General features: G+C 50.1%; 1 protein-coding gene across 8 annotated transcripts in view; it reads right to left on the bottom strand.

The window, feature by feature from the left end:
* KSR1 (kinase suppressor of ras 1) overlaps positions 1-13,511 on the bottom strand; it is a 146,952-nt gene that overhangs the window by 54,413 nt on the left and 79,028 nt on the right. Inside the window, exon 1 of one of the 8 annotated variants that reach the window (XM_047709065.1) lies at positions 118-336. The exons of the other annotated variants lie outside the window; for them this stretch is intronic. Coding sequence (XP_047565021.1) covers positions 118-234 — 117 coding nt within the window. The 5' untranslated portion in view covers positions 235-336. Of the gene's footprint in view, positions 1-117; positions 337-13,511 lie in introns of those variants that run through there. 8 annotated transcript variants of the gene reach the window in all.

The raw sequence follows: 13,511 nt of genomic DNA, 5'->3' as shown, positions 1-13,511 counted from the left end.
TCTTTCCAGACACTGTTCTACAGACAATGAGCAATGCAAGAACTCAGGGCCCAGCCTGAATGTACTGGTTCTGGGGACTCGCAGAAGGGCCACCAGATCCCGGACCCCAGCGCCTACCTTGCAACCCTCCAGCCTGCGCTGGTCCAGGCTTCCTGTTTCTCGCAGGACCACAGGTGGTGGGGTCCCCGTGCCCCTTGCAGCCTTGGCCATCACCCAGCTCCACAGGCAATGCATGGTGAGGGGCCCAAGCCCAGGGTCCCCGGCAGCCGGAGCCCCGGGTGCGGTGTCTCAGAGAAGGACAAGGCAGGGAGAGGAGTTTCTGTTTTCATGACTGTAGTGAACAGTCACTGTAGCCAAAAATAGTTTGTGCCTGGGAGCTGGGGAGTCAGCACATACCTCCCGGAGCAGATGCTGGTTGTGAGACACTCAGGCTCTGGTGGGCCTCACTGCAGGGTCCGAGACCCGGGGACCCAGACACCCAGGATACCCGGGATACCAGGCCATGGACAGAGAAGTGTTCTCTGCCTCGCTTTCGCTGCTCACCTCCAGAAAGTTTGACCTGAGTCAACAAGGAACATGACCATCTCCCCCCTCCCAGTGAATCATCATCTGGGGAAACCCCACCCCCCACATGAACTCCAATTACCCTCAACCCTCCTGGAGCTCTCAGACATTTGGGGCTGGCTGGTTTGGATGCCCTAGATGGCACCCAAGACAACCATGGAAAATGAGGCTCGGCTGTCAAAGCTCTTAGAACGATATGCTGGGAACAGTGAACTTTACTCGATGCACATGAAAAAGAAAAATGTAAAAGAAGTTAAGGGGCTGCCTATCAGTGGCTGGTGGAGTCGTGTATGGGGGGGATTTTGTTGTCTTTCCTGAGCTTTTTAATTTTCAAATTTTCTTGCAATGAACACTTGTAATTACTAGATTTAGTAATTTCTAAATTAGAATTTCTAATTTCTAGAATTTCTAGTAATTTCTAGATTTAGAAAATGTTGCTTCAAAATAAAATCTTGAAAAAGGAGAAATGTTCAGGGATCACAGAAGGAATGTATCACGTGGTTCTATCTGCGAGAATTTAAAATGTGTGTGTGTATTTTGTGACCCCTGCTTTGGAGCCGGGTATGAATCCTGGCCACGACACATACTATCTAGGTGACCTTAGGTAAGTGACATCATCAGTTTCTCTAGTTCAGTCACATATTGGGCATAAAAGCATTGCCTCCTGCTGTAGGACTAAATATTCGTGCGCCCACCTCAAAACCTAATCCCCAGGGTGATGGTACAAGGGGGGCAGGGCCTTTGGGAAGTGATCAGGTTATAAGGCTGGAGCCCTCAGGACAGGATCAGTGCCCTTCTATAAAGGAGACCCCAGAGAGTTGTCTGGCCTCTCCCACCATGTGAAGACAAAGCAGAAAGACCAGAGTCTCTGAATCAGGAAGTGGGTTCTCACCAGACACTGAACCTGCTGGCACCCTGGTCTTGGACTTCCCAGCCTCCAGAACTATGAGAAATAAACTTCTGTTGCTTATAAGCCCCCAGCAAGCCCCCAGTCTATGGTATTTTGTTAAGAGTGGCCCAGGTGGATTAAGATGAGACACTCCGTGTAAAGCTCATAACTCAGCCCCGGGCAGGATGGGAACACTCACTAAAGAATTAACAGCACAGGGGCGCCTGGCTGGCTCAGTCAGTGGAGCGTGCAACCCTGTGTCTCAGGGTTGTGGGTTCAAGCCCCATGCTGGGTATAGGGATTACTTAAAAATAAAACAATCTTAAAAAAAAAAATTTAGAGCATAAATTCATGAATAAACTTCATTTTAAAAAAGGAAGAAAGAAAAAGAAAAGCCAACAACAAATGCTGACCGGAAGGAAATGCACTAAAATGTTTATAGCATTTCCTCAGAGTAGTAAGATGATGATGTAAACCATCAACAAATGGTAGAATTATCATTTTAATTTCTATACTTTACACATTTTGAAAGTGAACATCCAGGTAAATTACTGGATATTAAGAAAAAAAGAAAAGTAAAAAGCCAAGAAGCAATGATTGGCTCTGTGAAGGATTACAGGTAACTCATTTCTTTTGCTTCTCTACATTTTCTAATCTAAAATAAATCCTTCTTTCACAGTGAAGAAAATGAGAAATGTCATTAAAAACAAAAAATGAGGGGTTAGGCTCACTGATTACATTCTAGAAATGAGATCTCTGCTGCTCCCCTCCCACCCCAAGGTGTAGGCCTCACGCACCATCTCGAGCCTGAGGCCCTGGGTCTCCTGCAGACACAGGCGTCCTGCTCACTGAAGGAAAGAGGGCACAGCGGCTACCCCTGTGACTCTCAGGGGAAAGCCAGGTGACCCAGCCCCACAGAGAGCCCCTGGTGATGGCGGGGACCCCAGCAGCTGTGGTAGAACCAACCACTCTTGTCATCTGGGGGTGTGAGTGTTAATACACGTCTTTTGCCATCCACAGAGCTGTCCTTCCTCCAGGAATCCATTTCCAGAGCGCAGGTGAAACTTACCCTTCAGGTCCCCACCGTGCTGCTCAAGGGCTGAGCCGTGACCCAGTGTGGGCCAACAGGTATGTTCCATCTTCCTAGCCTGGAGCTTGACTCTGGTAGAACATGGGACCAAAGGTAGGCCATGCAGAGCTTTCCACGGGATTTTCCAGCTCCAGTCCTGGGGCAGAAGCTCTCCACCAACAAGCACCACCATGATGCAGGAAGAAAGTGAGGCTTTGCTGCTGGTGGCCTTGGTGCCTGCCACATGGTGTGGGTCTGGCCAAGAAGTACACTCTAACAGCATCATGTGAGCTTCCGCATCCAGACCTCGCTGAACCTCTATTACTTAAGCTGACCAAAGTCTTTGGTGTAAGCCAGTCAGCACTGGAACTCGCTACGGAAATGTTCTAACTAGGAGGAGAATATAATAGCTTGTACTAAGTAAGTAATTACTACGTACCCTCGGACCATCTATTTAACTCCCCCCCAATCCATCTCATCGACAGACAGCCACTATGAATACTAACTCTGTGCCAGGCACTTTATTCCAGGCTAGGAATACAACAGCAAATGAAATAAGTAGTTCTTTTCTTTAGGGAGCTTACATCCTAATAGGAAACACAGAATAGAAAACATAAACTAAAATATGTAACTGAAATTTATGAATAAATGCTAAAAAGGAGAGAGCATGTTGAGACATGGGGGGGGGGCATCTAATTTTAGACAGGGTGGCCTCTCTGAAGATCACATTTCTAAAGATCCTAGCCATGAGAGTATAGAAATTTCCAGGCAAAGGAAACAGAACATACAAAGGCCCTGAACTATGACAGGAAACCTGACGTGTTCTAACGCAAGACAAAGAGTAAGGAGGACAGGAGATGGTGTGGAAGAAGGAGGCAGATGCCAAATACTTCAGGGCCTTACCAGGTAATAGTGAAGGGGTTTGGATTTCATGCTGAGGGCAAGACACTGAATGAAGGACTGTACTCAGAAAAGTGAGATGATCAGATTTGGGTTTTAAGAAAAATCACTCCTGGCTTATAAAAATGAGATGAAATGAAGAAGAGGGCAAGAGTAGATAGAGAGTGATGTAGGTGCTACTGCACAAGTCCATGTAGTAGCTAGGCCTAGGGTGGCAGGGGGCATAGTAAAAAAGAGACATAAGTGGGTTTGGGATATATGTTTGGAAATAGAGCCAGCAGGCTTTGCTAGTTAATCCAACGTGGAAGTAAGGAAGCAGAAGGAATGAGAAGTGACTGCTTAGTTTCTAGCTAGACAACCGACAGACGAGTAAACAAGCTGAGAGGTAAGAGACTTGTCCATGAACAAGTAGCAAAATCAAGTTTCTGTCTGCCTCCCAACACCAGGTTCTGGGCTGCCTATTTCTAATCTTGCTACCTCCCCAAAAGCATATGGATGAGAACCAAGCCACCAAAATGCCTATGTTGATTTTCTTTTAAAAGAAGGGTAGTAAGAGAGGGGGCTTTTGTTTACAATAATTAAAACAGGGTGGTGTTGATATAAGAATTTCCCAGTGATTTATCTAGGCTGGTTCGATGTGTTCTAGAGCAATCTTGCCTTTAAGGCCAGTCCCGGAAGAAGGGACACCCAATAGAAACTGACAGCCCAGATGCTGGGTGGCCCCAGAGGTGGCTCAGGCACACGCTAACTCATCCCACAGTAGGGCTACAGGCACACAGCTAGACCGAGTCCAGCGGAGCCAGCTCAGGAACCCCGACTCAGCCGCCTTTGGCAGCCCCCAGACACCAGCCCCCAGAGGCTCCCAAAACTCAACCTTCACGAGCCCAGAGGAGAACACTCCTGAGACCCCTCAGCCCAAGGGACCAAAATTCTTTGGATGATCTGATCTGAAGTCATTCATTCAACAAGACACCTTCAATGTGCCAGGCGGCAGAGACAGAGCAGCAAAGGAAAAAGCCAGATTCCTGCCCGAATGGCACAGGATCCCCAGTCTAAGCCATTTTCACTGGGCTCGGAAGCCCAGAAATCCAGAGGATTGAGGAGATGGGCTCACCATTCATAAATGCCAACCAGTATGGGGGGCTAACCAGAACAGTCACGCTCTGGTTTTTTCAGGTTTCTAAAAACCAGGGGCGCCTCACACTCAAAGATTAAAACAGAGCATTCTGGCTCAGATTCAGAAAATAAACCACTTCATCGACTGGAGAGACAGATGGATGTATGCCAGCTCAGTAAGGACGGGAACTCAGGCCCAACACCTAGAACAGGGCCTGGCATCTAACGGAAGCTAAGTATAAACCGAATGAGTGCAAGGCTGGGTGGACAGGAGACAACGCAGGAAGGCCCTCAGCTCTGTACCAGGCCCCATCTCAGCCCCTCCTCCCTTGGGGCCTGTCAGCTTGCTTCCAAGGGGGCTATTTGTAGCTGTGTACATCCCACCACCTGATACGCCCCCAAGGAAGACTGTATTTTGTGCATCAATTAATCTCCAGTGGTAATTAATCAGAGTAAGTGATCAATGGATACAGAATGAGTGGGTATTACGGAAAAGGTGGAGGAGGAGAGGAAGAAAAGAAGGTCAGAGGGAGGGAGGAAGGAAGGCGGAGGGAGAGAAGGAGGGAGACAGAAAGAGATCAAGTTATTTTCTTGTTGAAGATTTTATTTATTTATTTTTTTTGCCAGACAGAAAAAGAGAGAAAGAGAAAAAGCACAACCAGGGGGAGTGGCAGACAGAGGCAGAGGGAGAAGCAGGCTCCCCGCTGAGCAGGGAGCCTGATGTGGGGCTCGATCCCAGACCCTAGGATCACGACCTGAGCTGAAGGCAGACGCTTAACCAACTGAGCCACCCAGGCATCCTGAAAGAGTTCAATTCAATCATACAATGGCATACAGTAACCCCAGGCTGGGCTAATCTAAGTAAGAAGCTGAGTCAAGGAAGGGAGACTGGCTTTAGAATCCTGACCCAGCTATCATCTCACTGTATGACCCTGAGAGGTCCCTTGACTTCTCTGAACCTCAGTTTGCTCAGCCATAGAATGGGGACCAGGGGTCTCTCCCACCCCCTCCCCCGGGTATAAGGATTAAATAGGATGGTAAGCGCACAAAATGCCACCTTCCTTCCATATCCCATCTCCATCTCTTGTTCTGACTGGTTGGGTGACACGGGCACAGCAGCCCTCGCCCCAGGCCTCCATCTCCCCATCCCGCTGGGCTGGTCCTGATGCCTTAAATCCCTAGTGGCAAGCAGCCCCAGGCCGCTGAGGCTGACAAGCTGGCCTGGGTCTCCCCACACAGCCCGGAGAGAGTGTATGCTGCATTCAGAGGCTGTTCCCAGCTGCCAAGAGCAAGGCCATTGAACAGTGTGGCCTCTGGCTCCCCGGGGAGAGGGTGGGGATGACCGGAAGACTGACAGCAGGATTAATGTGCATTAAAGCTGAACCTAGGAGCCAAACACCAGCTCACTTTCCTGGTTTATTCTTCCACAGCCTCTGGCTTCACACAGCCCACCCACCGGGGCCCACACAGGGCCACGCTCACTCCCAGCCAATGGGAAACCAAGATGGCGGCAGACCCCAGGGAGCTCGCTTCCCATCCCCAAGAGAAGGCCTGATTTCAAACATGGGAACATGAGAGTAGTAGAGGAGAAGGGATAGAGAAACTTGCCCTGTCAGGGCTTTAACAAAAGCCCCTTACTGGACTCGCCTGCATCTTCAGTTCAGAAAATGCCACCAGTAAGAGCTTCTTCAGGGGAGTCCATGGCCTCTGGCTTGGGCCCTGGGGTCCTGGCCTCTGCAGCGCCCACCTCTCACGGCTAGGATGGATCCCAGCCAGTGCTCACCACTTCCTCTAGCAACTTCCAACAGGGAAATTGCTGATCAACAACAACAACAAAAATGGCTTCATGCCAGCAGGCTCTGAAATCATTTCCCCCCTGAGCTGCAGTCAGAACATGAAGCTGTGATGTTTAGCCTGTGGAAGGTCTGGCAGGGGAGGGTGGAAAGAGTCACAGTGTGTGACTCTAGGTGTCTGGGGAGGGTGGAGGCACCTTGCTCTGAATCAGTCTCGTGCTCAGTGCTAGGCCTGAGAGCCCCTCCTCCATGCAGTGCTCCAGGTTCCCACACCAGCACGGGCTCACCTTTCACTGTCCTCATGATGAATCCAGCCTTCTCACCAGCAGGGATTTTAGTGTCCCTAAAACAATTCTAGTGTTCTCTCTCTCTCTCTCTCTAACACACACACACACACACACACAGGCATGGTGCTAGTCTCCAGATAAATGCCCCTACACAAAGGTTTCCACGAAGTGACCGTCTGCTCACCGGTCTCTTCCCAGGGCAAGCCCTTTGCAAACACTTCTTAGGAGGCCCAAAGAGCACACTCAGTCCTCAGGGGCTCTGCTGGTACTGTTCCTGCCCTCTTGCCCTTCCTAGCTCAGCCTAGCTCCCAGCTCTGAGGGAAACCCTCCCCTGGTGTTGGTCTTTCTCCAGCCTCCCAGGGTGGGTTTGACAGCTTCCTCCCCTGGACCCCAGACTGCCTTCCATCAGGGCACTTGATATCAGCTCTCGGCAAGTCTCACAGTAGCCTGTGAGCTCCTGGGGTGGGGGGAGTGTCTCTAGCACCTTGGCTGCGAGCATGGGGTCCCTCCAGGGCAGGCTCCAGATCAGCACTGTCTGACACAGCGAGGGCTAAATGTCTCTTTAAGTGAAAATTAATTACAATAAAACAAAATCTAAATTTTGGCTTCCCCGTTGCACTCATCATATTCAAGTGCTCCCTGGTCACACGCGGTTGGTGGCTACAATGTTGGGTAGGGCGGTAAAGAATCCTGCTATCGTCCCAAAAGTTCTACTGGACAGTGTCACTCTAGAGGAAGATCTAGTGTACGTGGGGTCAACGTATGAAGGTGTCTCCTGAGCTGCTGGTCGCCAAAGGAGTTAGAATCAAAGATCACATATGTCAGAAGCACCCACTGTGGGCTCTGGAGCAGCAGGAGGTGAGATCTAACTCAGAAAGGAAAGGAGGGGAGGAGAGGCCCTGCCTCCACACCAGAAACTAGGAAGGGCCACTACCAGCCTGGGGCCACGTCTGCATCCAGCCCCCTCTTCATGCAGCAGAAAGGCACTATTTTCCTGGGGGGAGGGCAAGATACGCAAAGAACACAGAGGCTGAAGGGACAGCTCCCACCATCTGGGGCCCTTTAGCATGGATGGCTCAGCAAAGGAAACTGCCAGACTTCATGATTCAGACCTCTTCTCCTAAAAACCAACCAACCAACCAAAAAAAAAAAAAAAAGGAAAGAAAGGCCACATAACAGGACCCTGTTTTGTTTTGTGTTTTTTTTTTTAAAGATTTTATTTATTTATTTGACAGAGAGAAATCACAAGTAGGCAGAGAGGCAGGCAGAGAGAGAGGAGGAAGCAGGCTCCCTGCTGAGCAGAAAGCCCGATGTGGGGCCCGAACCCAGGACCTGGGATCATGACCTGAGCCAAAGGCAGCGGCTTAACCCACTGAGCCACCCAGGCGCCCCCAGGACCCTGTTTTAAAGTCTCCATCTCCACCTCCAGCTGGAGGTGGACGCCTGTGGACACAGGCTGAAGCTTTCTGTGTGCGCCTCTATGTGCACCCATGGGCACCCTTCACCCAGTCACTGCTAGGCTGGCTCGAGGAAATCTTCCCTCTTAACAATTCTACTATTAAAGAGGAATGAGATGGATTTGTATGACTCACGCAGAGATGAGATTCAGACTGAAAAAATACTGTACGAGCCCATTTTAGCAACTATCAAAAATAAAAAGGAAACAAATTTGTATGTAAATAAGAACAATGTGCTATCCTGGATTGGCTCCTAGAACTGAAGGAAGCTTCTAACGGAAAAACTGATGAAATCCAAAGAGAGTCTGGAATTTAGTCAATGGTGATGTACCAACATTGTGTTCTTAGTTTTGACAAACGTGCGCTGCAGGAACGTATAATGATAATGATGGCAGAAAACTGGGTGAAGGCCATATATGGGAATTCTGTACAATCACGGCAATTTTTCCGTAAATCTCAAACTATTCCAAAATAAAACATTTATTTGAGAAAATAAACAATGTTCAGATGACATTCAGAAGTTAAAAGTGTTCTGGGGCACCTGGGTGGCTCAGTCATTAAATGTCTGCCTTCAGCTCAGGTCATGATTCCAGGGTCCTGGGTTTGATCCCCATATCAGGCTCCCTGCTCAGCAGGAAGCCTGCTTCTCCCTCTTCCACTCCCCCTGCTTGTGTTCCCTCACTTGCTGTGTTTCTATCAAATAAATAAAATCTTAAAAAAAAAAAAAAAGTTAAAGGGTTCTATCTCCGAGGTCACTTTTTTTGGGAGGGGGGGGCAAAGCATGGGATTTTATGGTGTTTGGAGCTTCAAGTTTCTTGAGATCTGCACCTATCTTTGGTGAGTGGCAGTTTTATTTATTTTTATTTTTTTATTTTTTTAAAGATTTTATTTATTTATTTGACAGAGAGAGATCACAAGTAGATGGAGAGGCAGGCAGAGAGAGAGAGAGAGGAGGAAGCAGGCTTCTTGCTGAGCAGAGAGCCCGATGTGGGACTCGATCCCAGGACCCTGAGATCATGACCTGAGCCGAAGGCAGCGGCTTAACCCACTGAGCCACCCAGGCGCCCCTGGTGAGTGGCAGTTTTAGAACCAATTCCAGCTACAAGCCCACAAGACCCATCAGCGTCTAGGGTGAGCAGGGGAGGGTGGGCGTCAGAGTCCAAACTGTCTGAGTGAAAAGTAAGACCCACACCCCTTGGGTCCACCATGAGGCCTGTGCCGGATGCTGCTCTAACTCTGGGCCCCCATCACTGTGCACCCCCCCATAGGTACAAGGATAGACTCCAGCAGCAGAGCCAAGGCAAGGCAGCCCCCCGCCCCGATGAGCAGAGGCTAGGATTACTAATGAGAACTTCCTTTCCAACCTTCCTTTCCAACCTTCAGCATACTCTGGCCTGGGCCTAAGAACCAACCTGAGATCTGAGAGGAAGAAATAGAGTAAGATTGAGAAAAGGGATCTGGAGGGCTCAGGGAAGATAAACAGATACTGGGCCAATGGTTCCTTGTGATTCTTAAAACCCAAGCAGAAAGCCTCTGGCCCACGCCCCAGGTACTCTCAGGCAGCCTGGCCCACCCTCTTCCTGCTCCCACCCCCTCAGCCTCAGTTCCTCCAACCTCTGGGTAAGGATGCCCATGAGTGAGCTCTGGAGCCGGCAAGGGTGCGGGAGGTAGCCCGGGGCCCAGCATTTGTCCTCCTGCTGCCCTTCTTAGGCCTTGAACTGACTCCCACTGCCTCTTGACTCAGAACACTGCCTCCAGCCAGCCCCTGCTCTCCTGGCCTTCCTTGACTCCCCCCCGCTTTTCGCTCCCCAGATGGCTGTCTTGAGCTACCTGTGCACAAACCTCCAGCAGTCTCTGTGGGGCTGGTTCTCACTCAGGAATTAACAGCAGCTGAGGATGAAAGGTGAGGAAAGTGCCAGAATTTTCTCTCCTTCAACCCACTGAACACCACTGTGCCTCTAAGCACTTGACCCCACAATCACTTCAGAGTGCAAGAGGCATGTAGGTCCCAGTGCAGCCTGTAACCAGACTACAGAGGCCTCGCAGAGGAAGGCCAGTCGGGCTTCCAGAACCACAACCCCTTAATGAGTGAAGCATGTTGATATGGTCAGAAGAGGAGTGCCAAAGAGACCCAAGGACTCTTTGGGGTGTTGGCCTATCTCAGCCTTCCCAATGGCACCAACTTCCCCAGGGTTCTTCCCGGAGCCTGAGTTGTGGGTAGCTGCGCAGAACTGGGAAGGTGGATCTTTGGGGCTATGATTCTAGAGTGCCTTCTCTTGCAGGGTATGAAAAGCCAGACCTAGGAGTAACCTGTGTCACCACCCACTCAGGACCAAACCCTCAACTCCTGGGACACCTACCATGTAACCATGAGATTCACCCTTTCTGCCTCTTGACAGTCACAGTGAGCCCAACACTCGCTGGGTTGTTACGGAGCTTGTATTCCAGTGGGAGACAGCAGACAGACCACAAACAACAAATAAATCAGATATACTCCAAAAAGTGGTTGGTGTCATTAAGAAAAATCAGCCAAGATGCACTGGTAGAAAACAAAGGGTAGGAGTGACCTTTAGACCAGGTTATAAGGGAAGACTGAAGAGGAGGGGACAATGGACCTCCTGCTACAGGGACAGCCACAGGACAAGCCAAGGAGAAAGCACTCCAAGGAGAGGAAGAGGGAGTGCAAAGGTCAGACCAAAGGGATCAAAGAGGAGGGTGAGAAAGATAAGGTCAGATAGGCCAGCAGAGGCCCAAGTGGGTGAGGAATCTGGCATTTATTCAGAAAGAAATGGGAAGCACTGGAAAATTACATGATCTGTATTATGTTTCTTAGTGGGCACTCTGGCTCTGTGTGGAAGTGGAATGGAGTGGATGAAAGTAGGGAGACAGTTAAGAGGCTGCTGCAGGAGTCCGGGCAAGAGAGGTGCTGGCACTGGGGATGGAGAGGGGGGGCAGGTCTGCAGATCTGGGGGGTAGAGCCCACAAGGCTCGCTAAAGTCTCGCACATGTGAGGGAGGGCAAGGGAAGACTCAGGGATGGCCTCTTGGGCTGTGGCTTGAGCAACTCCGTGGCTGACGCTACCATTCTCCGAGGTGGGCAGAGGTGGGAAGAAAATGTGTCTCTGAATAGAAAGGGGAGAACAAGAGCTCCGCCTAAAACATGGTTGTTTCTGAGCCGCCTCATGGTCTCCAGGTCACCAGGGAGATTACCAGGCAGCTGGAGACACTCCTGCTCTCTTGCCCTGACCCTGTCATTCCCACCGAACTGTCTGCTCAGACGCTACCTCAGTCCCCGAGGCTGGGTAGCAGCCTGGTTCCCAAACTACATGAGGCACCTGGGCTCTCCCGCCCGCCTGACGCCTCCCTACAGACAAGCCTGCCCCTCATTCAGTGCTGGCTCTGACGCACTCATGACCTCATGACTCAAACACCACCTCACTCAGTGTCTGCTATGCCTCTGGGCCTGCCTGGAAGACCCCTGTGCCAGCCGCCCCCCACAGGGCTCTCCAGGGGCTTAAACGGCCCTGCAGCCGGCTTCCCTGGGACCAGCCTCTGCACTGGGCACACCTGGCTCCTCTCTCACAGACGGACACGGCTGCAACGGGGTGTCTGGCACACTCCAGATCTCAGTAGCCCCAAGAAAAATGTCATGAACAGCTAAGCCATCTGTCAGAGGTGGCTCGGCCTCTAGAAAAGAAGTGAGAATGCAGTGTGGAGTCCACCAGTCCCCTGTCTGAACCTCGAGAGCATCCCAGCTCCAGACCATCCCAGAGCCCTTCAGCTTCTCCAAACCTGCGGTCTCTGCCTGTCAAGTTAGGGACGCCGCCGGTGAGATGCCGGGCTAGTCACTACCTCTGTGGGGCCCTGGCACCCTCCACGGTGTTCTAGACGCCGTGTGAAAAGCTGCTTCCCATCTCTGCAACTGGGGGCGGGGAGGGGTAAAGGCTGGGCTTGGCTGGGGGGCAGGGGCGACCATTCAACGCTCCCCAGCTCCCAAGTCCATGACTTTCAACACGTCACCACGGACAACCATTCCATGTTGTTGAGATATCCTTCCTGGGCAGCAGGAAGCTGTGAGACCAGAGGGCCTGATGTGTGCGTTTGAATGTTAAATAAAGTCCTAGGGCACTCCATGTCACAGAGGAGCTGCCCTCAACCTTCACAAAGACCAGCTCCTTCCTGCCAACTTTGTTTTTTTTGTAGTTTTTTTTTTTTTTTTTTTTTAAGATTTTATTTATTTGAAAGAGAGAGAAAGAGGGAACACAAGTAGGGGGAGTGGGAGAGGGAGAAGCAGGCCTCCCACTGAGCAGGGAGCCCGACACAGGGCTCGATCCCAGGACCCTGGGATCATGACCTGAGCCCAAAGCAGACGCTTAACCCCTGAACCACCCAGGCGTCCCTTCCTGCCAGCTTTGTAACTGTGGTGTGCACCAGGTCAGGTCAGACACGTGTGACATGTTAAGAGCCCTCCGGGGTCCCCTCATTCACCCCCATGCACTCCCACTCCTCCTCCCCATGACAGGACCTTTTACGATCACGCCACTTCCTGTCCAGGAAATCTCTCCCAGGGAAAATTCCTAAATATACAAAGAGCTGCAGAAATCATATTAACCCTGTGTTATAGATAATAGCCAAGGATGGGATGAACCTCCCGCCTGACACACCACACCCCTACACGCAATCAAACATCACACAGCTACTTTAAAAGGGGGGGCGTTATTAAGTGTGAAGCTACAAAGAAAACATGCTGGCTAGCAATAGCATATGGTAAGAGCAAAACAAAACTGTTTATTCAGGATCGTTTGAACCAGTGTTGCCCAAGAGAAATACAATGCAAGCCACACACTTCCGTTTTTGAGTCGCCACATTTTAAAAAGTGAGTGTATTTCACAAAATTAATTTTAACATTTTATTTTGCTTAGTAGACCCCAATTATATATACTGAACGTATACAAAACATGAAAAGTTATTCGTGTTACTTTTTTTCTATATGAAGTCTTCAGAATTCAGCACCTCTTTGAACTTCTAGCCTTGAAATGACGGCACATCTCAACGTGGATTTGCCACGTTCCAAGGACGAAGTAGCCACGTTAGCTCGTAACTACCTTACAGCACGGGTCTGACCCATTAGAAATTTTTAGAAGACTTAACTATTAGCAGGGGGAAGAAAACCAGAAGGAAATACCAAAATCTTAATGATTGTGGACTTTTGCTGAGTCGTGGGAATATATGTGTGACTTTTATTCCCCTCCTCCGTTTTCCAAGGTGTGTCTAAATAATAAATCCCTATTGCTTTTAAAATAATAGCAAGAGCCAACAACTTTTTAATTTTATAATCAAAGGGGTTGAAAGACCTGGCTGGGTGAACTGCACCTGCTAGGCACTAATTTACTGATGCCTCACGGGGGGGTGTGGGGGGAGGGCCCTGTGCCCCTGA

This window comes from Lutra lutra, chromosome 16 (genome assembly GCF_902655055.1).
Source record: "Lutra lutra chromosome 16, mLutLut1.2, whole genome shotgun sequence".
Lineage (NCBI taxonomy): Eukaryota > Metazoa > Chordata > Mammalia > Carnivora > Mustelidae > Lutra > Lutra lutra.
Note: the sequence above shows the minus strand (reverse complement) of the source record. Positions and strands in the feature narration are given on the sequence as shown.